This window comes from Harpegnathos saltator, unplaced genomic scaffold (assembly GCF_003227715.2).
Source record: "Harpegnathos saltator strain DR-91 unplaced genomic scaffold, Hsal_v8.6 scaffold682, whole genome shotgun sequence".
NCBI classification, from domain to species: domain Eukaryota; kingdom Metazoa; phylum Arthropoda; class Insecta; order Hymenoptera; family Formicidae; genus Harpegnathos; species Harpegnathos saltator.
The window spans coordinates 43,125-65,706 of NW_020230518.1; the positions used below are offsets into that span (position 1 = coordinate 43,125).

At 35.5% G+C, this 22,582-nt stretch overlaps 4 protein-coding genes across 4 annotated transcripts; all 4 read left to right on the forward strand.

The window, feature by feature from the left end:
• The first annotated feature begins 2,712 nt into the window (after nt 1-2,712).
• LOC105180811 (odorant receptor 43a-like) lies at nt 2,713-5,840 on the forward strand. The gene is made up of 6 exons (XM_025305210.1): nt 2,713-3,144; nt 3,996-4,477; nt 4,591-4,690; nt 4,957-5,076; nt 5,306-5,461; nt 5,708-5,840. The coding sequence occupies exons 1-6, from the start codon at nt 2,827-2,829 to the stop codon at nt 5,759-5,761; spliced, it is 1,230 nt and encodes a 409-aa protein (XP_025160995.1). The 5' UTR covers nt 2,713-2,826; the 3' UTR covers nt 5,762-5,840.
• A 2,696-nt stretch (nt 5,841-8,536) lies between these two features.
• LOC105180810 (odorant receptor 43a-like) lies at nt 8,537-10,859 on the forward strand. The gene is made up of 5 exons (XM_025305225.1): nt 8,537-9,043; nt 9,162-9,261; nt 9,769-9,888; nt 10,272-10,427; nt 10,672-10,859. The coding sequence occupies exons 1-5, from the start codon at nt 8,595-8,597 to the stop codon at nt 10,723-10,725; spliced, it is 879 nt and encodes a 292-aa protein (XP_025161010.1). The 5' UTR covers nt 8,537-8,594; the 3' UTR covers nt 10,726-10,859.
• Nucleotides 10,860-11,284: 425 nt separating this feature from the next.
• Nucleotides 11,285-15,015, forward strand: LOC109503636 (odorant receptor 43a-like). The gene is made up of 7 exons (XM_019840314.2): nt 11,285-12,035; nt 12,695-12,964; nt 13,090-13,558; nt 13,649-13,748; nt 13,972-14,091; nt 14,349-14,504; nt 14,795-15,015. The coding sequence occupies exons 1-7, from the start codon at nt 12,011-12,013 to the stop codon at nt 14,849-14,851; spliced, it is 1,197 nt and encodes a 398-aa protein (XP_019695873.2). The 5' UTR covers nt 11,285-12,010; the 3' UTR covers nt 14,852-15,015.
• Nucleotides 15,016-16,179: 1,164 nt separating this feature from the next.
• On the forward strand, nt 16,180-21,994 carry LOC109503635 (odorant receptor 43a-like). Its single transcript, XM_019840313.1, has 7 exons — nt 16,180-17,217; nt 17,747-18,016; nt 20,217-20,682; nt 20,797-20,896; nt 21,128-21,247; nt 21,488-21,643; nt 21,894-21,994. The coding sequence occupies exons 1-7, from the start codon at nt 17,193-17,195 to the stop codon at nt 21,945-21,947; spliced, it is 1,191 nt and encodes a 396-aa protein (XP_019695872.1). The 5' UTR covers nt 16,180-17,192; the 3' UTR covers nt 21,948-21,994.
• Nucleotides 21,995-22,582: the final 588 nt, after the last annotated feature.

The following is a 22,582-nucleotide window of genomic DNA, read 5'->3' on the forward strand; positions in this document are numbered from 1 at the left end:
AAACTTTTCTCGTTAATAACATTTTAATAAACGGCAATTAATGACTGGAATTTTTTAATATTTATATGCAGTATATATTACGTATTTGTTTCTTTAATATATACGATGTCAGTAAACCACGTTCTGTTTATAAAATCTCCTTTGTTAATAACTTTTTAATAAACACTGTGGCTGATGGCTAAAACCCAAAGGCTATTCAGAAAAATGATCCTTATAGCATAAGTCAAGATCTATTTACAAAACTTTTTTCGTTAATAACTTTTTAATAAACAAAGATAGATGAAACTGTCTTAGCCGTCCCTCATTGTTTAAGAAATACTCAAAATACTTAAGAAATAATCAAGAAGTTCTCAGAAGAATGGTCCCTATAATACAAGCCAAGATCAAAGCCATAGGAGATAGACCCTAATATAAAGATTCTTTTCCCATTTTTTTTATTAAGTAAGCGATACCCGCCGCACCTATTTCCAAATCGGTTTCGGAAATTTTGCTTTTAGTTATAAGGCCGATAGGCCTTAAACTGAAACTTATAGATACGTTCCGTAATTGATCAGCTGATCACACTTGGACGTTCACAGCTATGTACTATTTCTGTATACAAACTTGATTTTAGCTATTAATTTCGTAATATTAAATAGAGAAGTGGATAGATTTTTTTATTACTTATCCTGATAACTGATTAGCTGATCAATTACGGAACGTATCCGAGTTAGCTTAAGGTCAACCTTACGACTAAAACCAAAGTCCGAAACCGATTTCGGAACAAATCTACGAGCTCGGCGACACGCTCCGTCGCAGCGCGCGCATACGCATCGCGAGATGATCATCGTGCGATTAATTATCAGCTCACTTTGCACTGTAAATCACGTCGGTGTGGTTTCTCTCGTCTGCGTGCTCGTTATTATCACATTTTCCTTAATTGATTTTGCCGTTGCGCACGGCAACTGGTAGCCGCATAGTATAACGCGCGATGATCGTCGAATGATTTATGACATGCGAAAGAAATACGCGCAGGATTCCCGGCGCATCGAAAGACGCACACACATACACGCACGAACAAGCGGAAAACGTTCGCTCTAGCCCGCTTCGGCATCCTCCATTTTCAGCGCATAACGGTACCGGAAGACTCGCGTATGTGCAAATAGGACAAACTTTATTGCTCTCCTCTCGTGCTCTCGAGCCAGCAAATCAAGCTGGCCGGGTCGTAAATGTAAATACAGGAGCGTTAAACAGACTCGTACAACGTGCGCGCGCGATGAGAACGTAAGCGTGAAAAATAGTCTCGACACCTTGCAGTTCGCTGTTCACACTTCACTGCGCGAGCTGACGGAGGAAATGATCGTAAAACCGTCGACTCGCGGAAAAATATCCTCCGCGCCTTCAACACTCGTAAACGCAATCAGCTTACTTCACAGGTGCGTCCGTTTTCCACTCAACAGGCTTGCTTCTTCTTAAATTAGTATACACTTCCAGAACTTGAAGATAAACGGACATACACTTGAGACCCGATGATGAAAAAATGGCAAAAGAGGACAAGCGCCAGATAGTGTAGAAAAAACAGACCTGTTTTCGAGCAGTATAGTGATGAAAACATAGGCGAAAAATAGCCCCGACATCTTATAGTTTAGTCTTCACACTTCACTGCGCGAGCTGACGGAGCAGATGATCGCAACACCATTCATTCGTCGAAAAACATCCTTTTCACGCCTTCAACACCTATAAATCCGCTTACTTCAGGTGCGTTCGTTTTTCACTCATTGTCCAAGTTGAAGACATGTTACTATCAATCCACTAACAGCACCATTGTCCACGTCTTCCTCCCAACGCAGCTATGTTTCAACTGACTGCTGAAAACGACCCTGCACAGCTCTAGAGACTCATCCATAATGCAGCGTCCAAGTGCTCCCTCGACTCCATAGCAACTCCACTTGTCAACGCGGGCGAACTGTTCAACAATAACAAAAAACACCAATGAGCTCTCTACAGTCCTCGTTTCACCCTCCTCCTAAAGTTTCCTCACCGATTCGTGTTTCATCGGTTAAAAGATGTTAAATGCACATGATCGCAACCCTTAGAAGTGCAAGATAGCAACGGTAGTAAGGAGAAAAAAAACAAAAGTGGGAGATCCCCCTCCTGATTGACAGCGCACACAGTTTGTACGTTCCTACGATAATAATTTATTCATTCGCTGCTTTCAATATTCAATCAACAAGGCGATAATAAATGATCGTACGTGCGTCATGCTCGTTCCGTTGCTGAAATATTCACGATCGTATTGCCAATTTCCGTCACGAGAGAATTTCTTCCCGAGGGCAAGTCTTCTGTCGAGAAAGAGGGGGATGATTTCTATCCTCGGGAGAAAACAGAGTCCTTTTGATCCCAGGCATGGAACGTTCGAGCGAATATAATGGTTCTCCTTCCCGTTATCGGTTTACGGTTTTTATTCAGAAACAGACACTTTTTTATTTAAAAGTATCATACCATTATTGTCATATTTATGTACTTTTTTTCGAGAGATTTGTCAGTGCACGATCTCAATACGAAATTAATTTATACTTAATATACTGCTTAGGAAGGAATTGTCCACGAGAGAGAAAAAGAGGGAATATAATGAGAAAGAGAGAATATGACTGTTTGTTTCATACCACGAGCGTTGCTCGTCTCCATCTTGTTGATATTTTGTCACTTTCAAATGATATTTTATTACCGATTACCGCGTAATTTTTTTTTACTTAGGGAAGTCGGTACGCCTGTGCAGTCTATTTAAAGTCAATATATTTGAGCATGGAAATGGCACATATATAAAATGATAGCTTGTAGCGTAAAATGGAACTCAAGTGGAAATTTGCGGCAACAGATTTCGAATGGGCGGTCAGCCTGAATCGGCATATGTTGAAAATCGTCGGTTTGTGGCCGCCGGACAATCGTGACGCTCGCGAGATCGTAAAGTCCAAGCTTCGACGGCTGTACAACATTGTCACGTTGTTTTTCATACTGACAATACCAATTTTAATGGCGCTAATGAGGGTATGGGGTGACATGATTTTAATGGTAGAAAATATGCAATACGCTCTACCGATATTATGTGCAGTATTTAAAGTCTGCATTCTTTGGTACAAACAAAAAGGTACAGGTTGTACTAAAGCTATTTGATAAGTTTCCAGCCTAACGATGAAGCAATTTATATTTTTGGGCAAAATGAGTTTTATTTTTCAATATAATTTCCTTTTAACTTCATACACTTCGTCCATCTTTTTTCTAGACTTTTTTCATTCCATCAAAGCAAAGTAGGTTGAATCAAATTCTGCAAAATACTCGTTTACGGTGACAATCACTTTCTTACTGGTCGTGAATTTTTTTCCACCCAACCATTTCTTCATGTTCGGGAATAAAAAGAAGTCGCGAGAGACTAAAGAAGGGAATCAATTTGTAGAGCGTGATTCATTTAGTCCTGACCTTTAGTCTCTGAACATTTAATATGATTTGGTGCACTTTATCGGCTATTTTCTCAGTCGTTGCAGTTTTGAACGATTGTTTTGGACGATCCAGGCGATCGTCATCAAACACACTTGTACGACCACGCTGGAACGGCAACCTAAACTTTCATTATTGAAAAACGAAGAAACAGAGTCACCGTAAACAGAATCCAACTTAGTTTTGATTTCCGTTCTGATTTTCCCTTTTAGATTCAAGTTTTTAGTCACAGAACGATATTCGATTTTTTCTATCGTTAAACAAACATACTAACATACTAGCATACCACAACTAACTGTCAAAATAAAACTAAGCGTCGTATATGGCCGAACATTTAGGAGTAGTTATTGAAAAGATGTAGCTTTCTTATAGCAGTTATCTTAAGCAGTTTCCGACCAGTAACGACATCTTCATGTTCAGGTTCGAAACTTATCAAACAATCCACGTTATACAAGTGATTGCCCCCTAATGCCTACTTCAATGTTGCGTATAATCGGCGAACATTGAACGTTAAAGCGTAGCTGCTTTTTATAGATTTACTGTCCCTTATCGACATGATCGAGATAGACTGGACGAAATCGAAGACGAAGAAGGAGCGAGACGTTATGCTGAGACGCGCGAGAATCACTCGCGCGATCGTTATGTCCGGATGGGTCATAACGATTTTGACATTAATCATTACTTTCGGCCTGCCGTGTTTCGGATTAACGGCCAGGCACACGACGAACCTGACCGACTTCGGAAGACCGTTGCCGATACAGTCGTACTACTTGTACAATATTTCCACGAGTCCGCGGTTCGAGCTGACACTTTTGGCTCAAGGATTCACGATGATCACGACTAGTCTTTCTTATTGCGGCTTCGACCACTTCCTGGGATTGTTGATTTTGCATGTGTGCGGTCAACTGGAGAATTTGCACTTGAGACTAATGCACATGGAAATGTATTCAAATTTCAATGTAGCTTTGAAATACAACGTCCAGGATCATATCCGCCTGATCAGGTAGGTCCGGTTAAAATGTCCGAATAAACTGTCTTGGTGGAAGATATGGAAACCATTTGAACATTTATCAATATATAATTGCATCGTTTTCTATGAGGCAATGAATGTTGCAGATCGGTCGAGCTCATCGATAATATATTCGGTTTAATGCTACTTGTTATAGTGATTTTCTTCAGCATAATGTTCTGCCTACAAGGATTTCTCCTTGTTAATGTAAGTTGATAATTAATGCACAAGATTAGACGGGGTTAAAAATTTGTTTTGTATTAAAAAATTGCTTCCATTCGTATAGAAACAAAATAGCACGACTTTCTTATCAGCCTGATATAAGCCATGTTCATTTGTGAACACAAGCTGCAAGATGCACTTTGTTACTAAACAATTCGGTCACAACAATTTTCTTCACATAGATGATACCTTTCGAATGTAACACAACAAATTTCAGAGGATATATTATTTGGACCTTTTTGACCTATTAGGTTGTCCATCAAAAAAGCCAAGTATCGCCAATACAATTGATTTGGTTCGTCACAGCGCTAGTGTATCCTTTCCTGCACATGTTTCTTTGTTGCGTCGTTGGTGAAATTCTCGTGACACAAGTAAGTGAATCAATACATGACAGTGATTTTAACGCCATTCCAGACAGCGAGACTCGTGCAATTTTAGAATTATGAATAACATTACGCGATTCTGTAACAACCTGGAATTATTGCATCGGTACTATATTAACTTAGCAAAATAAGGATATTTCTATCACTAACGTTAATTTATATATCGGGAGATTGGTTCTTTTGAATCAGATCGCATATATAAATTGCATTTCTCTAGTCCGAGAAAATACATCGCGCCACATATGAATACGCATGGTACGATACGGATCCGAAAGCAGCAAAGAACTTAATAATGATCACGCTTCGCGCTAATAAGACACTTTGCATCACGGCTGGGAAAATGTTTCCTATGACGATGGCATCGTTTTGCAATGTAAGTTATATGTGATACAGAGAATGCATTACTGTATTTCGTCAGTTACTTAAAATTTTATTCCTGAATGAAAATTCTTTCATGTTCGTTATTTCATATTTACATTACGACGGATCAAAACTGAACAAGCACAACAATTTGGATCATAAATTTCCCAAACTGCCAATATTTATTGTAGATTTACATATTATTTAGTAAGAGTAAGTTTTTCCTCACTTCTTACTTACCATTAATAAAATGTTACAGTTATTGAAAACATCAGCAGGTTACATATCTGTGTTACTTGCCAAGCAAAATTGATGGCATATTGTGAATTCAAGATTTAGGTGATTCTTTAGAGACATTAAAGTACATAATTGATAAATTGATTTCTTATATATATTCCTTGCGACAAAAAGAAAATGTAGATACCATATTAAAGATGTATTATATATTTAAAAGACATAAGAAAATAAATAAGGGAAAGTTTAATAAGACAATATTACAAACTTATAAGCATCCATAATCACATTTTTAATTAATGGTATATAGTTTGAGAATGTCAAAACCTAAAAACTGTTTGAACTTTCTTGATTATCTAATATTTTAGAACAGAAGGGGATATTATATACAATTAACATTTGGATTTTATAATCAATGCCCGATATCGAGGTAATAGTATTCAACTAGTATTATACAAAAGTCCTACAGCTTGTGCACAACAGATATGCTTACATCGCTCAGGCAAACCTCAAAAAACAAACCTCTATATTTATAACCAAATTCACGCTGAACACTCTATATAATACCTCAAATTGCAAAAATTAATTAATTATTTAAACACAGTGATTTATAAAAAAATATTTTCGCAAGAGGATTTACATATTACGAGAATTGTCTTTTACTCGAAGAATGCTCTAATTATTTATTTCAACACAAGTCTGCATTTTAGAGATATTTTCCCGGTTGAAGGTACATTATAGCAAAACCGGCATAGACACTGTCAACCTCGTCCTTTCAGCTATGTGGTCATATTCTTGACTGTCGGTTAGAAGTACTGTTGCAGCTAAAGATTCATTAATAATGTATCGTCTATCACTGGGAATTTTCCCATACCGTGGATGAACTTGTCAGCAAAGTGAAAAATTGGCCAATTTTTTATGACTACCTCACTTTTCTTTCAAAGTTTTTTGCAGTCTATGGTTCAGCATTGTGACATAAGAAATTCTACACCTGCGTGATCGTGCAACCATTCATTACAGGTGTATAGTGACGAAGAGGTAAAAGAAGACACGAAATAACGAAAGCGGTGTACTCTCTTGCCGATAGACAATACTTATTTTCGTGCACCACAGCAATATTTTATTCATTAATTTCTTTCGCCAGTGCAACATGTCAGAAAACGCTAATATACAACTACGTCTACATACAGCGCGTTTTCTAGTTTTTATAATATTCACGAAGTGCTACAAACTTCAGCCATATGAGAATATTTTTTCGAGGTAATATTAATAGATTGCAAAAGTGCGGATGACTTGTTTTTCACAAACAGATACATTGGGAGACAGTGTCCATTAGACCTTAGATATGGAATGTTCGAGCGGATATAATGGTGCTCTTTTCCGTTATCAGTTTACAGTTTTTATTCAGAAGCAGTCACTTTCCTATTTAAAAGTATTATACTAGATTTAAAAGTATCATACCATTTTTATGTACTTTTTTTCGAGAGATTTGTCAGTGCACGATCGCGATACCTCGATGCGAAATTAATTTATACTCAATATACTGCTTAGGAAGGAATTGTCCACGAGAGAGAAAGAAAGAGAATATAATGGCTGTTTGTTTCATACCACGAGCGTTGCTCGTCTCTGTTTTGTTGATATTTTGTCACTTTCAAATGATATTTTATTACTAATTACTGCGTAATTTTTTTTTTTACTTAGGAAAGTCGGTACGCCTGTGCAGTCTATTTAAAGTCAATATATTTGCGCATAGAAATGGCACATATATAAAATGATAGCTTGTAGCGTAAAATGAAACTCAAGTGGGAATTTGCGGCAACAGATTTCAAATGGGCGGTCAACCTGAATCGGCATATGTTGAAAATCATCGGTTTGTGGCCGCCGGACAATCGTGACGCTCGCGAGATCGTAAAGTCCAAGTTTCGACGGCTGTACAACATTGTCACGTTGCTTTTCGTATTGACAATACCAGTTTTAACGGCGCTAACTAGGGTATGGGGTGATATGATTTTAATGGTAGAAAATATACAATACGCTCTACCGATATTATGTACAGTATTTAAAGTCTTCATTCTTTGGTACAAACAAGAAGGTACAGGTTGTACTAAGGCTGTTTGATAAGTTTCCAGCCTATTTTGATTGTTCCTCATGTTCAGGTGGTGGTGAATCACTGTTTTGCCAACAGTTACGAATTGACGTGAGAAATCCTTTATATCTTGCTTGAATCGGTCCAAAGACTCTTTCGGAATGTGTTTCAATGTCAGTAAATGTAGCACTTATCGCGCAGTCAGCTTTCTCATACCCAAATCTTCATATAATATTTTGAACATACGTGTTTAGAAGATATACATCTGCTATCTCTCTGACCTTTAGTCTCCGATTATCCAGTACGATTTGATGCACTTTGTCGACTATTTCCTCAGTCGTTGCAGTTTTTAAGTGACCTGGGCGCTCATCGTCAACACTTTTACAGCAAGCTTTAACTCGGTGACTCAAACTTTCACCGTTGAAAAAGAAAGAGCAGAGTCACCGTAAACAGAATCCAACTCGGTCTTGATTTCTGTTGGGATTTTCCCTTTTAGATTCAAGTATTTAATCACAGAACGATATTCGATTTTTTCTATCGTTAAACAAACATACTAGCAAGCATACCACAACTAGCTGTCAAAACAAAACTAAGCGTCGCATATGGCCGAACATTTAGGAGCAGTTATTGAAAATATATAACTTTCACATTTTATGGCACTTTGCGAGCAGTAACATCATCTTCATGTTCAGGCTCGAAACTTATCAAACAATTCACGTTATACAAGTGATCGTCCTCTAATGCCTAGCTCAATGTTGCATATAATCAGCGAACGTTAAGCGTTAAAGCGTCGCTGCTCCTTATAGATTTACTATCCCTCATCGACATGATCAAGATAGACTGGACGAAATCGAAGACGAAGGAGGAGCGAGACGTTATGCTGAGACGAGCGAGAATCACTCGCGCGATCGTTATGTCCGGATGGGTCATAACGATTTTGACATTAATCATTACTTTCGGCCTGCCGTGTTTCGGATTAACGACCAGGCACACGACGAACCTGACCGACTTCGGAAGACCGTTGCCGATACAGTCGTACTACTTATACGATATTTCCACGAGTCCGCGGTTCGAGCTGACACTTCTGGCTCAAGGATTCACGATGATCACGACTACTCTTTCTTATTGCGGTTTCGATCACTTTCTAGGACTGTTGATTTTGCACGTGTGCAGTCAACTGGAGAATCTGCATTTGAGATTGACGCACATGGGAATGTATTCAGATTTCAATGTAGCTTTAAAATACAACGTCCAGGATCACATCCGCTTGATCAGGTAGGTCCAGTCAGATTGTCGGAATAAACTGTCTAAATGAAAAATGTGGGAACGATTTGAGCATTTATCAACACGGTGCAAAATTACATCGTTTTCTATGAGGCAATGAATGTTGCAGATCGGTCGAGCTCATCGATAATATATTCGGTTTAATGCTACTCGTTATAGTGACTTTCTTCAGCATAATGTTCTGCCTGCAAGGATTTCTCTTTGTTAATGTAAGTTGATAGCAATTCATGCACAAAATTAGACAGGGTTAAAAAGGCACTTATCCACGCGGTTAATTATTAGAAGCGTGATTAAGTTTTGAGGATTTTGTAAGAGAAAAGGGTTCTAGAACTAAAAGATACATACTTTCTTAACTTCAAGCAAGTGCGAAAATTTGTTAAAAATTGGATCAACTCTAAAAAAAAATCTTTTAATTGTCGCAGAATCCATCTCTTGTCAGAAAGATGGAAAGAAGTTGTAAAAAACGAAGGAAAATATTTTGATTAAGGTATTCGTTTATTATCATGTTTAAGTAAATCAGTTTTTGAAGGAAACCCCCAGAATTAAATCACACTCCTAATATAATGCGCCTTGTTCACTTGTGAACACAAGTTATAAGATGCACTTTGTTATTAAACAATTCAATTAGCAATTTTCCTCACATAGATGATACCTTTCGAATGTAACATAACAAATTTCGGAGGATATATATTATTTGGACCTTTTTGACCTATTAGGTTGTCCACCAAAAAAGTCAAGTATCGTCAATACAATTGATTTGGTTCGTCACGGCGCTAGTGTATCCTTTCCTGCACATGTGTCTTTGTTGCGTCGTTGGTGAAATTCTCGTGACACAAGTAAGTGAAACAATATACTACAAATTTTAAATTATAAATAACATTACGCGATTCTCTAACGACTACCGCGCTCTCGATATTTTTCTCTCTTCGAAACGAAAATAAGATGCAGGTCCCGAATGCACGGTGTCCCGTCGCCACCTAGTATGCCCTCCTTCTTTCATGGTCTTTATGAAACAATATACTACAATTTTTAAATTATAAGTAACATCACGTGATTCTGTAACAATCTGATGGAATTATTGCATCGTTACTGTATTAACTTTGCAAAATAAGGGTATTTCTATCACTAGCATTAATTTATATATCGGGAGATTGGCTCCTTTGAACCAGATCGCATATATAAATTGCATTTCTCTAATCTGAAAACCAAATTTCTCTAGTCTGAAAAAATACATTGCGCCACGTACGAATACGCATGGTACAATATAGATCCGAAAGCTGCAAAAAACTTAATAATGATCACGCTTCGCGCTAATAAAACACTTTGCATCATGGCTGGGAAAATGTTTCCTATGACGATGGCATCGTTTTGTAATGTAAGTTATATGTAATATGTGATATAAAGAATGCTTTATTGTATTCCGTCAGTTACTTAAACTTCTATTTTTGAATATCAATTTAATTATTTCATTTTCACATTATAACGCGTCGAAACTGAATAAACACACCAATTTGGACCATAAATTTCTCAAATTGCCAATATTTATTGTAGATTTATATATTATTTAGTAAGAGTAAATTTTTCCTCACTTCTTACTTACCATTAATAAAATGTTACAGTTATTGAAAACATCAGCAGGTTACATATCTGTGTTACTTGCCAAGCAAAATTGACGGCATATTGTGAATTCAAGATTTAGGTGATTCTTTAGAGACATTAAAGTACATAATTAATAAATTAATTTCTTGTATATATCCCTTGCGACAAAACGAAAATGTAGATATAGTATTAAAGATGTATTATATATTTAAAAGACATAAGAAAATAAATAAAAGAAAATTTAATGAGACAATATTACACACATTTATAAGCATCCATAACCGCATATTTAACTGATAGTGTGTAGTTTAAGAATGTCGAAACTCAGAAACGGTACGAACTTTCTTGGTTACCTAATATTTTAGAATAGAAGAGAGATATTATAATTAATATTTGGATATTATGATCAGTGCTTAATAATATCGGAATGGATATTTAACTAGTACAAAAGTCCTACAACTTGTACACAACGAATATGCTTACACCGCTCAGGGAAACCTCAAAAAACAAACTTGTATATTTATGACTAAATATTTATGACTAAATTTACGCTGTACACTTTGTATAATATCTCAAATTGCAAAAACTAATTAATTATTAAAATACAGTAATTTATAAAATAATGTTGCCGCAAGAGAATTTACGTATTATGTGAATTGACCTTTACTCGAAGAATGCGATAACGTCCTAATTACTTATTTCAATACAAGTCTGTATTTTCAAGATATTTTCCCGGTTGAAGATACATTATAGCAAAACTGGCACAGACAGACAAAACTATCAACCTTGTCATTTCAGCTGTGCAGTTATATTCTGACTGTCCGCTAGAAGTATTGTTGCAGCTAAAGATTCATTAATAATGCATCGTCTATCATTGGGAATTCTCCCATACCGCGGATGAACTTGTCAGCAAAGTGAAAAACTAGTCAATTTTCTATGACTACCTCATTTTCCTTCCAAAGTTTTTGCAGTCTATGGCTCAGTATTGTGACATAAAAAATTCTACACCTGCGTGATCGTGCAACCATTCATTACAGGTATGTGGTGACGAAGAGGTAAAAAAAAAAAAAACACGAAACAACGAAAGCGGTGTATTCTCTTGCCGATAGACAGTACTCATTTTCGTGCAGCACAGCGATATTTTATTCACTAATTTCTTTCGCAGCATGTCAGAAAACGCTAATATATAACCACATGTATATAGCGCGTTTTCTAGTTTCTATAATATTCACGAAGTGCTACAAACTTCGGCCATATGAGAATATTTCTTGCAGGTAATATTAATAGGTTACGAAAGTGGGGATGACTTGTTTTTCACAAACAGATACATTGGGAGACAGTGTCCATTAGACTTTAGACATGGAACATTCAAGTAGACATAATGGTGCTCATTTCTGTTATTGGTTCACGGTTTTTATTCTGTGCAGGCATCTTCCCGTTTAATTATTATGATCAATATGATAGTTAATTTCATCTATTTTCCCTCCGATAGGTTTTTAGTACACACTCGCGATCTCACTTATAAAATATTGTTATTATAATTATGTATCGTTTTAACAAAGGAAAAGGAGAAAGAGAGGAGAAGAAAAAAATAACTATTTATTTCATCCTACGTTAACAAAAATTACCCTTTTTTTTTTGATAACGGTGGGGAAATCCTCATGGATACCCCCGCCCCTCAAGGAGAGCGGGGGTTATGTCGGACTTTTATCTACTAAAACCTCACCGGGGTATTTACCTTTCGGATTGGTATGGGAGGAGTCAGGGAACTACTTTCGTATTCCCTCCCCGACAACAAAAATTACCTATCAAGTTTTTGATGTTTCATAATTTTAAAATGAAATTATATCGATTTATAATTCTTTTTACTTAAGAAATGACACTGTAGTATGCGCAGCATGTTTTAATCCCTCACGTCGAAATATTTATATTTTATTATTTATATTGTATACATATGCAAATATCATATATAAAATTATATATTATTGTCTGCAAAATAAAGCCAAAGTGGAAAATCTCAAATAGAAACTTCTATAATGACAGATTTCGAATGGGCGATCAGTCTTAATCAGTTAATGCTAAAAATCATTGGTTTGTGGCCACCTGACAACCATATAATCCGTAAGAAGATGAAATCGAAAATTCGGCTATTCTACAGCATCACTACGATACTTTTTATACTTATAATACCGGCTTTAATATCGCTGATGAGAGTATGGGGAGATATGATTTTGATGATAGAAAATATGCAATACAGTTTACCACTCCTGGCTACGATATCGAAACTCATCATTATTTGGTACAAACAAGCAGGTACGAATTACATAATAAAGATTGCATAACACTGATCGAATTGTAATTGCTTGCTTATTCTTTTATTCGACTGACAAAACATGACAATGTATTGAAACGTTAACACGTCTCTTTGCTCCATATAGACTTACTATCCGTAATTCACATGATCGAGGAAGACTGGACGAAACCGAAGATGAAAGAGGAGCGGGACGTTATGCTGAAACGTGCAATAAATACACGCACAATCGCGATGTGGGGATTGTTTGTAGCAATTTTCACAATAGTAATTACTTTCGGTTTCTCATATTTCGGGCTGATACTCAGGCACGTGACTAACCTGACCGATTCCGGAAAACCAATGTTGATACCATCGTATTATTTCCACGATGTTTCCAAGAGCCCACAGTTCGAGCTAACATTCCTGGCACAAGGAATCACTTTGATCGCAAGTGGTTGTTCTTACACTGCGGTCGACCACCTTCTCGGACTGTTAGTTTTGCACGTATGCGGTCAACTGGAAAATCTACATTTCAGATTGGCGTATATGAGAAAATACCCAAATTTCTTAGCAAATTTGAAGTACAACGTGCTGGATCACATTCGACTGATAAGGTAAGATAGTTAAATCAAAACTGCTCGAGCTATTGTGTTCTTAAGTATAATAAAAAGTGTATCATTTCTACAATATAGTGAATATTGCAGATCTATCGAAATCATCGACAATACATTTGACTCACTGCTCCTTGTTGTGATGCTTTATTTCGGCATAATATTCTGTCTAAAAGGTTTTCTCATCGTTGAGGTAAGTGAAGAAATCAACTTTGCACTTGTGTGTTTGATTAAAGCGTTCGCGACCCAAACAGTTAACAATTAATAATTTGTCATGTACACTTGCAAACAAGTTGCAAGACGCAGCTTTCAAAGTTACTTAACAATTTGATTTTCAATTTTTCCCATGAGCGATACAATTGAATATAACGTAACGAGTTTCAGAGAATATATAATTTGGATCTGTGACAATCTAGGTTGTTAATAGAGGGGGCAAATTGTCATTGATGCAACTGCTTTGGTTTGCCGCAGCAATAATATATATTTTATTGCACATGTGTCTTTATAGTGCTGTTGGAGAAATCCTTGTAACACAAGTAAGTATAACAATACGATGACGATTTTGGCGGAGAAATAAACAGCGTGAAATAAATGATTTTATAATTTTCGGGTGCATTTCTCGCAAATATATTTGGAAAACCAGAATTTACTTTATCATCATTCTGTTAGCTTCGGCATGTAAAGCTATTTCAATTAATTTGTGAAGAAGCCGAGATCATTTCCATTAATCCAGAGTAAATTTATCGGGCGATTGACTCTTTTAATCTACATATATATATAACATTTCCTTTAGTCTGAGAAAATACATCAGGCCACGTACAAATATCCGTGGTATAATGTGGAACCAAAAGCGGCAAAAAGTTTAATGCTAATCATGCTTCGTGCGAGTAAACCACTTCACATCACAGCCGGAAAGATATTTCCTATGACGATGGCAACGTTTGGCAACGTAAGTTATGTGTAATGCAAAAAATTAGTTACGTGTTTTCAGAGTGATTCGGAATTCTTTCTTCGTCAAATTCTAATCATCTTTCTAATCGTCAAATTTTAATTATTTTATGTCCACATTATGACGTGTTACATATTATATTTCGTGTTCACATTATGACTGAATAAGCACAGAAATTTGAATTATGAGTTATCAGTTTCCCAATTTGCCAATATTTATTATAAAGTTATGTATATTTAATAAGCGTAATATTTCCTCACTTCTTACTCATCGTTAAAAACATATTGCAGTTATTGAAAACATCAGCAGGTTATATATCTGTGTTACTTGCCAAGCAAAATTCATAATAATATTGTGAACTCAAGAGTAAGCCGATTCTTTAATGACACTAATATATGTTGTTGATCATTTGATTTCTTGTATATGTTCGTAGCAAAATGAAAATGTAGATATGTGGATATGTAGGTATTATATGTTTAGAAGACATAAGAAAGTAAATAAGAGAAAATAATGAAACAATTAAAAATTTATAAATAATTTAAAAAAAAACATATCGACTTTAATATAATTTTAGATGTTCGTTAAAATAATCTCTATGTTAAGAATCTAAATATTACTCGTGAAACATGTTTACTTCGCTATATACACCATTTGGAATAAAACCTATATTGCGCTTTATATTTCGCTTATAATTACTATGTATTAGATAACCGAGAATGTTTATGCCGTTTTAATCAATAGAGATAAATAATGATTTTCTGTAGGTATTATACATCGGTAAACTCTCTGTTAAATAATGTTTGTTTAAGCATATATAACCAGACTTTTAATTGCTAGAGTGCGCATGTATAGTTTGAGAATGTCAAGACTCAGAAATGGTACGAACATTCTTGGTTACCTACATATTTTAGAATACAAGGAGCGTATTACAATTAACATTTGGATTTTATGATTAGTGCTCGATAGTATACATTCAGAGCTGGTCAATTTTGCAGAACATAAATTCTTTTTTACGTCGTTTACGTTTAAGTTTACGTCATACTTGAAGCACAAAATTGCGCAAAACTGCAAGTGTTTTTATACATAATAAAAATACATACAACAGTGAATTGATGCATTACTGAATATTTGGTAAAAATGACAAAATATGTTAAAGTTGATATCTCAAGCTATTACACAGTCGAGATGGATATTTAATTGGTACAAAAGTTCTACAGCTTGCGCACATCGAATGTGCTTACATCATTCAAAAAAAACTCAAAACACTAATCGGCATGTTTACAACTATATGTATTTTTATTTAAGAAAATAAAAAAGAGTTCTCTAAAAGCCGGAGCTTTGGCAGATACTCTTGCTACTTTATATCGATAACATCGATGAATTTAAAATTTAAAAACATTCTGCCGCTCCCTTCAGCAATTCAAGAGAAATCAGTTTATAGCACTTTACATAACGTACTGTATATTATTTACAAAACAAAATATAATATTGGAAATATATCACATATCTAGTTACAATGACTAAATAAATAATACGCAATACAATCGAAAATTTGTTAATGGTTTACAAAGCATAAGTATCTGTATTAATATATTTTATGTCTCAAATAAATAAAGAGATCTGTCATGCGCTACCAAGTACAAAAGGATTGTATGCATAATATATATTATTTATTCATTTATTACATTGAAAAATTTATTGCATTAGTTTTGTTGAAATGCAAATGTACTTCGCACATGCGACACGTTACTAATTACAAATGTAATATTAGCTTCAATCTCTTATGTTTATCGGTTGATATCTTTTCCTTTCTTCCATATGCTATTCTTCCATATTCTAAATTTTCTTCAGCGTACGCAACATTGCTTCGATTATATCGCAGTATGTTCCAGTACAATAAATACGATTTCGTTATTTCTTACAAAAGTGTCTTCTTAATCATTGAATTTCGCATAAAATACTTACCGCCTTTTTTATAGTAACATTATTGTCCACATTGTATACCTCCACAGAAAGAAATACTTAACAACTAATTTTCCGAACTGAAGATGCTTTATAATAAAACTAACGCATCACTGTCTATCACGAGTCCTTTCAGTTACGTGGCTGCATTCTGAGTGTCTACTGAAACTAACGCTGTAACTACAGATTCATTAATAATGCAGCGTCCACATGGCTACCGATCCATCCAGCCCCCCTTTGATAGACGCCCTTTATTCTAGTAAACTTTTTAATAAAGTAAAAAGCGTCGCCTAACTATAGCCTCTCCATCATTATCGCTAAATTTTTTTCATGTATCTATAGCTTGTTTCGTATGGAAATTTAAGAAGTTTAACATATGCATAAACGTAACTTTTCATTATACTTCAACTCATGTTTATAGGATGTGAACGATAATATGTGTACTAAAAAAAAAGAGAAAAACACGAAAGCAGGAGATATTTCTGCCCATAGGCAATAGACACTTTGTGTGTGTTCTCACGATAATAATTTACTGACTCATATCATTTGACAGCGAAGCGCCTCAACACAACACCATACTCGTGTGTGTGTCATGCTCCTTCTAATACTTATGACATTGTTACAAACATTGGCTAAGCGACAGTTTTTTACAAAGCATGCACGATAACACGTTGCGAACGTGGGGATGAGTTTTCTCTCTGCGGCAGTGTGCTTTAGACTTTAGACATGAAACATTCAAGCGGAAATGAAGGTGCTCCTTTTCGTTAATAATACACGTTTATTGAATGCACTTGTCCTACTATTTAATTGTTATAATTATTATGGTCGTTAATTTCGCCATTTTTCTTTTAATAGAATTTAAATGCATGATAACTATCTCACATTTAAATTAATCAAAACATCGTTCGAAGGAAATTAAAATTCAACGTAACAGCTCTTTTGAAATTACTCGTCAATTTCATTGACAGTTTATCACTTTCATATAAAAATTGATCACTATATTATTTTTTATTTAGAGAAATTAATATACTTAAATGTGACTTTGTAACATATTTTAATCTCTCACGTTTATATATTCATATTTTCTTTTACATATTACACGTTTGAATATTATATAGAAAATTATGGTTTGTATGAAATCAAACTCAAGTAGCAACTTCTAATGTCAGATTTCGAATGGGCAGTCAACCTTTTTTTTACATATTGTACGTTCGAATATTATATAGAAAATTGTAATTTGTAACATAAAGTGAAACTCAAGTAGCAACTTTTAATGACAGATCTCGAATGGACCATCAACTTAAATCGGTTCATGTTAAGAATCGCTGGTTTATGGCCGCCAGACCACCATGACGCTAGTGAGGCAGTTAAATCGAAAATACAACTACTGTATAACTTTATCACAATATTGATCGTACTGGCAATACCGTCTTTACTATCACTGATACGAGTATGGGGTGACACGATTTTAATGATAGAAAATATGCAATACAGTATACCATATCTGAGCACGATATTCAAAATCTGCATTATTTGGTACAGACAAGCAGGTACAGCCCAAACAGCACAAGGACGTCCTCAGGACATCCTCAGGACGTCCAAGATAGGATGTAGGAATGTTTTGAGGATATCCCATGGTAGTCTAGGGACGTCTTCAGGACGTCCTGTGGTACAGCAAATGAGCATCTCAGCGGGTCCTCAGGAGATCCCGAGAACGTCCTTCGGACGCCCTTCATATGGTTCAGAGGACATAATCAGGATAACACAAGAACGTCTTCGAGATAGTCACAGGACGTCGGTGGAGGTGTTTAGGAAGTCCCAAAAATATTCATGCAGGATATTTTTAGGATCTCTGCTGGAAATTGTTATATATGTTTGATGTATACAAATTCCATCCATTCTGTTCTATTTCCTAGCATAGTTTATAATTTGTAGTCAGATATGTGATATTAGACATTTTTGGAATTAGCACATCGTTAAAGAATTTAGTCATTCTATACAAATATTTCAATAATGCATCTAACTAGAAAGAAATTTTAAAATATTGTGCTAGAGAATGAGACAGTGCTAATGAAATTTGTTGTATACTTCAAATAGAAAATAAAAAATAAATTGCAGAAAAAATGCTTTTATTGCTCAATAACCCAGGCAGAATAGAAAATCACAATGACATCAAAATGACGAAAAAATAATTGAATCATGATGAAGAAATAAGTTTTCCTCATCATTTTGACGTCATTTTGATGTCATCATGATTTTCTGTTCTGTCTGGGATATGTATATGTGTGTGTATGTATGTGTGTCTATACAGGGTGTCTCATAATTGTAATACACCAACTCCATAGGAACGTAGAGCTAAGCGAGAGGAACGAAAAAGTCCTGTTCCATTTAACAATATTTCGTATAATTTTTTAATAATAACCGCGTAAAGTTTGGCGTTTGTCACGTCCATTGCGGCCTATAGACGCTCCGCGGTGAGCTGTGTGTGTTGAAGCTAAGCGATAACGCTAACCGTCGCGCGGCATCAACGCGCCAAAACGTCATTTCAGAGCGTCTCAAAGTAAAGGGATAAGCCTTGCACAACTTGTTTGATTATATGCAGAGTCGTATTAAACGGGGGTGCAACTTGCAAGGAGTGCGCCGCACTCGGATAACAAAAGGCCGTCAGTAATATATTAGTATAAAAAAGAGATTTATAAGTCGAATGACGGAGATATTTTGAAAGTCTTGGGTGGTCACTCTACAAAAAAGGTCGTCCAAAATTCCGCGGGATTATTTGTGGAAAAATGTCATAAAAAACGTTGCCTCAGGGCGGCGATGAATAGTTTCACACCCGGACAGAAGCAACCCTTGGTACGGCTCTAATTAAGGAAGACTTAAAAACGTTGTTCTCCTATCCTTCTTAAGCTGTTCTCCTATTAGATATCGGATCGTCGATACGTCGGACGTCCAATGCAGTGTAAATCCTCCGTAAAATTATTTTTACGTTTGATTTAAGCTCCAAAGAGCTTGAAAATTATTTTATTACGCACTATTTTTGTGATAGAACAAGTATAAGTTTATTTATTTATAGTTTATTGTATTACAAAGATTATATTGCAAAGATTTATGTTCAGTTAGCAACTTGATATTATTTATAACAAATGTATATATACCAGAAAAATAACATGTACAGCTTATTTATAATTGGAACCGATGAAATTTCTGTATACGCATATACACAAGTACGACTGTACTAAACTGTCCTATGACTCACTCAACAATGTCTTTGCGTTGCCCTGAATTTGTCTTGAAGATTTCCTAAAAGCGTTCCGAAAACATTCTTGTTCTCTCCTAAATATGACCTGCGAATGTTATAAAGGTGTCCTGTAAATCCGATCCACAGAACGTCCTTAGGATGTTCATAGCATCTCACATTGAACATCTTTGTACTCTTCTGAATATTCATCCTGTGGCTGTCCCGAGAACATCCTCGTGCTTTCCTGAGTATGTCCTGAGAATGTCCCAAAAGTGTCTTGAATGGGACGTTCTTTGGACATCATCAAGATGACCCATGGATATAACAATGTCCCCACCTGGTCCCAGGATGTTCTAGGATATATTCAGGATAATCCTGAGGACGTCATATGCTATTTGGGAGATTATATAACAAAGTAACATTCATAATTCGCTTATCAACCCGTCAACTTAAATGACGAAACTTATAAAGATTATGTACAAAATATTAATACAACTTTCTGATCCTTTTAGATTTACTACCTCTGATTCACATGATCGAGAAAGACTGGGCGAAGCCGAAGATGAAAGAGGAACGAAATATCATGCTAAAGTATGCAAGGACTATACGTTTGATCGCCATGTGTGGCTTATCTTCGACATTATTGGCATTAATATCTACTTGCGGTTATTCATGCTTTGAGATAATATTCAGGCACGTGGCGAACCTGACTAATCCCACAAAATTGCCCTTACCGGTACACTATTTGCACGATGTATCTAAGAGCCCGCAGTACGAATTGACGTTATTAGCACAAATAACCACGTTGTTCATATGTGGTTTTTCTTATACTGCGGTCGACCAACTTTTCGGACTATTGGTTTTGCACGTATGCGGCCAGCTAGAGAGCCTAAATTTGAGATTAACACGTATGGAACAGTATACGAACTTCGACGCAACTTTAAAGTACAACGTCCAAGATCACGTCCGCCTAATAAAGTACGCATAACAGATTGTTAAGATAGGCTGCCGGGACAGAAATTGTACCCGACATTATGCCCTTAAATATAATGTAAAATTACGTCGTTTTCCGTAAAGCAATGAATTCTGCAGATCTATCGAAATTATTGATGATGCATTTGATTTAATGTTGCTTGTTCTCATATTCTACTTTGCCATAATATTCTGCCTTGAAGGATTTCTTATAGTTAACGTAAGTTAAAAGTAGTCTGTCTACGAGATGACATGATAATAAAAAGTTCAAACCCAAACAGTTATTGATAATCCGCCATGTTCACTTGTGGACAAGTTGAAAGGCGCAACTTCTTGATGTATTTCGTTATTCGAAAATGTAGTTGTCATGTTTTCTCGTAGACAATAATATTGAACGTAACTTGACGAGTTTCAGATGATATATATATAATTAGGATCTGTGACAACTTAGATTATTAATCGAAAAGATCAATTGCCGTTGAAACAATTTATTTGGTTCATCACTGGGATCGTATATATTTTAATACACACGTGCCTTTATTGCGCTATCGGCGAAATTATCGTGACACAAGTAAGTGGAAAAATATCAAAGTGGCGAAGCAAACAATGTAAATCGTATGATTTTATAACTCGGAGCACTGCACGTAATTATACCTGAAAAACTAGAAATTACTACATTATCATCCTATTTTATGTGGAACGTAAGACTATTTCTATTAAATTCTGAAACAGAAAATTTTATTTTCATCAATAGCATAAATTTATCGGGCGATTGATTCTTTTGATCCAATAACATGTCGCATTTCTTCAGTCTGAGAAAATATCCCAGGCCACGTACGAACATCCGTGGTATAATTTAAAACCGAGAGCAGCAAAAAACTTGATGCTAATCATGCATCGCGCAAGTAAACCACTTCAAATCACAGCCGGGAAGATATTTCCTATGACGATGATAATGTTTAGCAACGTAAGTCATATTGTACAATTTGTATGTAATACAAAAAATAATTTACGTTTTACAATTTGTTAGAAATTCTATTCATCAAATTCAATTATTTCACATATTATATATTATTTGGCAACGTAATTGAATGAGTAACAGAAGTTTGCACCATAAACTTTCCAAATTTATATGTTCAGATTATATGTTTCATGACTTTCTGTGTTAAACGTAAATATTTCGTCCGATTACAATATGTAACTTAAAAATGTTTCAGCTATTGAAAACTTCAGCAAGCTACATATCGGTCCTACTTGCCATTCAAGACTAATGAATATATCTTATACTCAAAGAGCATGTTTTTTCAATAATTCTTCAATAACAACACAATATATAATTGACGATGGACTAATAATATATAAAATGGTCCCATAAAGTGCTTATACAAACTGATTTCCTATAAACCGTTATACAGGGTGTCCGGTAATTAGTTGCCAATCCGAAATGCGAAGGTAGATTGGGTTAAGACAAACGGTGAGATAAAACAACGAATAGCGGTGCGTTACAAAAGTGACTCCTTAAGTATTCATTGAATTCCACTGCATAAAATACTCCTCGCCTTTTCCAATTATATTGTTCCAATATTGTTCACATACACTCCCATAGAAAGAAACATTTAATAACTAATTTTCCGGATTAAAGGAAGATGCGTTCGAATAAAACTGACGCAGGAATTGTCCATCTAGTCCTTTCAGTTGCGTATCTGCATTCTGACTGTCCGCTGAAACTAACGCTGCAACTAGAGACTCATTAATAATGCAGCGTCCACATGACTACAGATCCATGCAGTCCCATTTGACAGATGCTCTTTCTTCAAAACAAACTTTTCCACGAAGTAAAAAACGTCGCCTAACTACAGCCTCGCCACCATTATCGCTAAATTTTTTTTAAATATCTATATCTTGT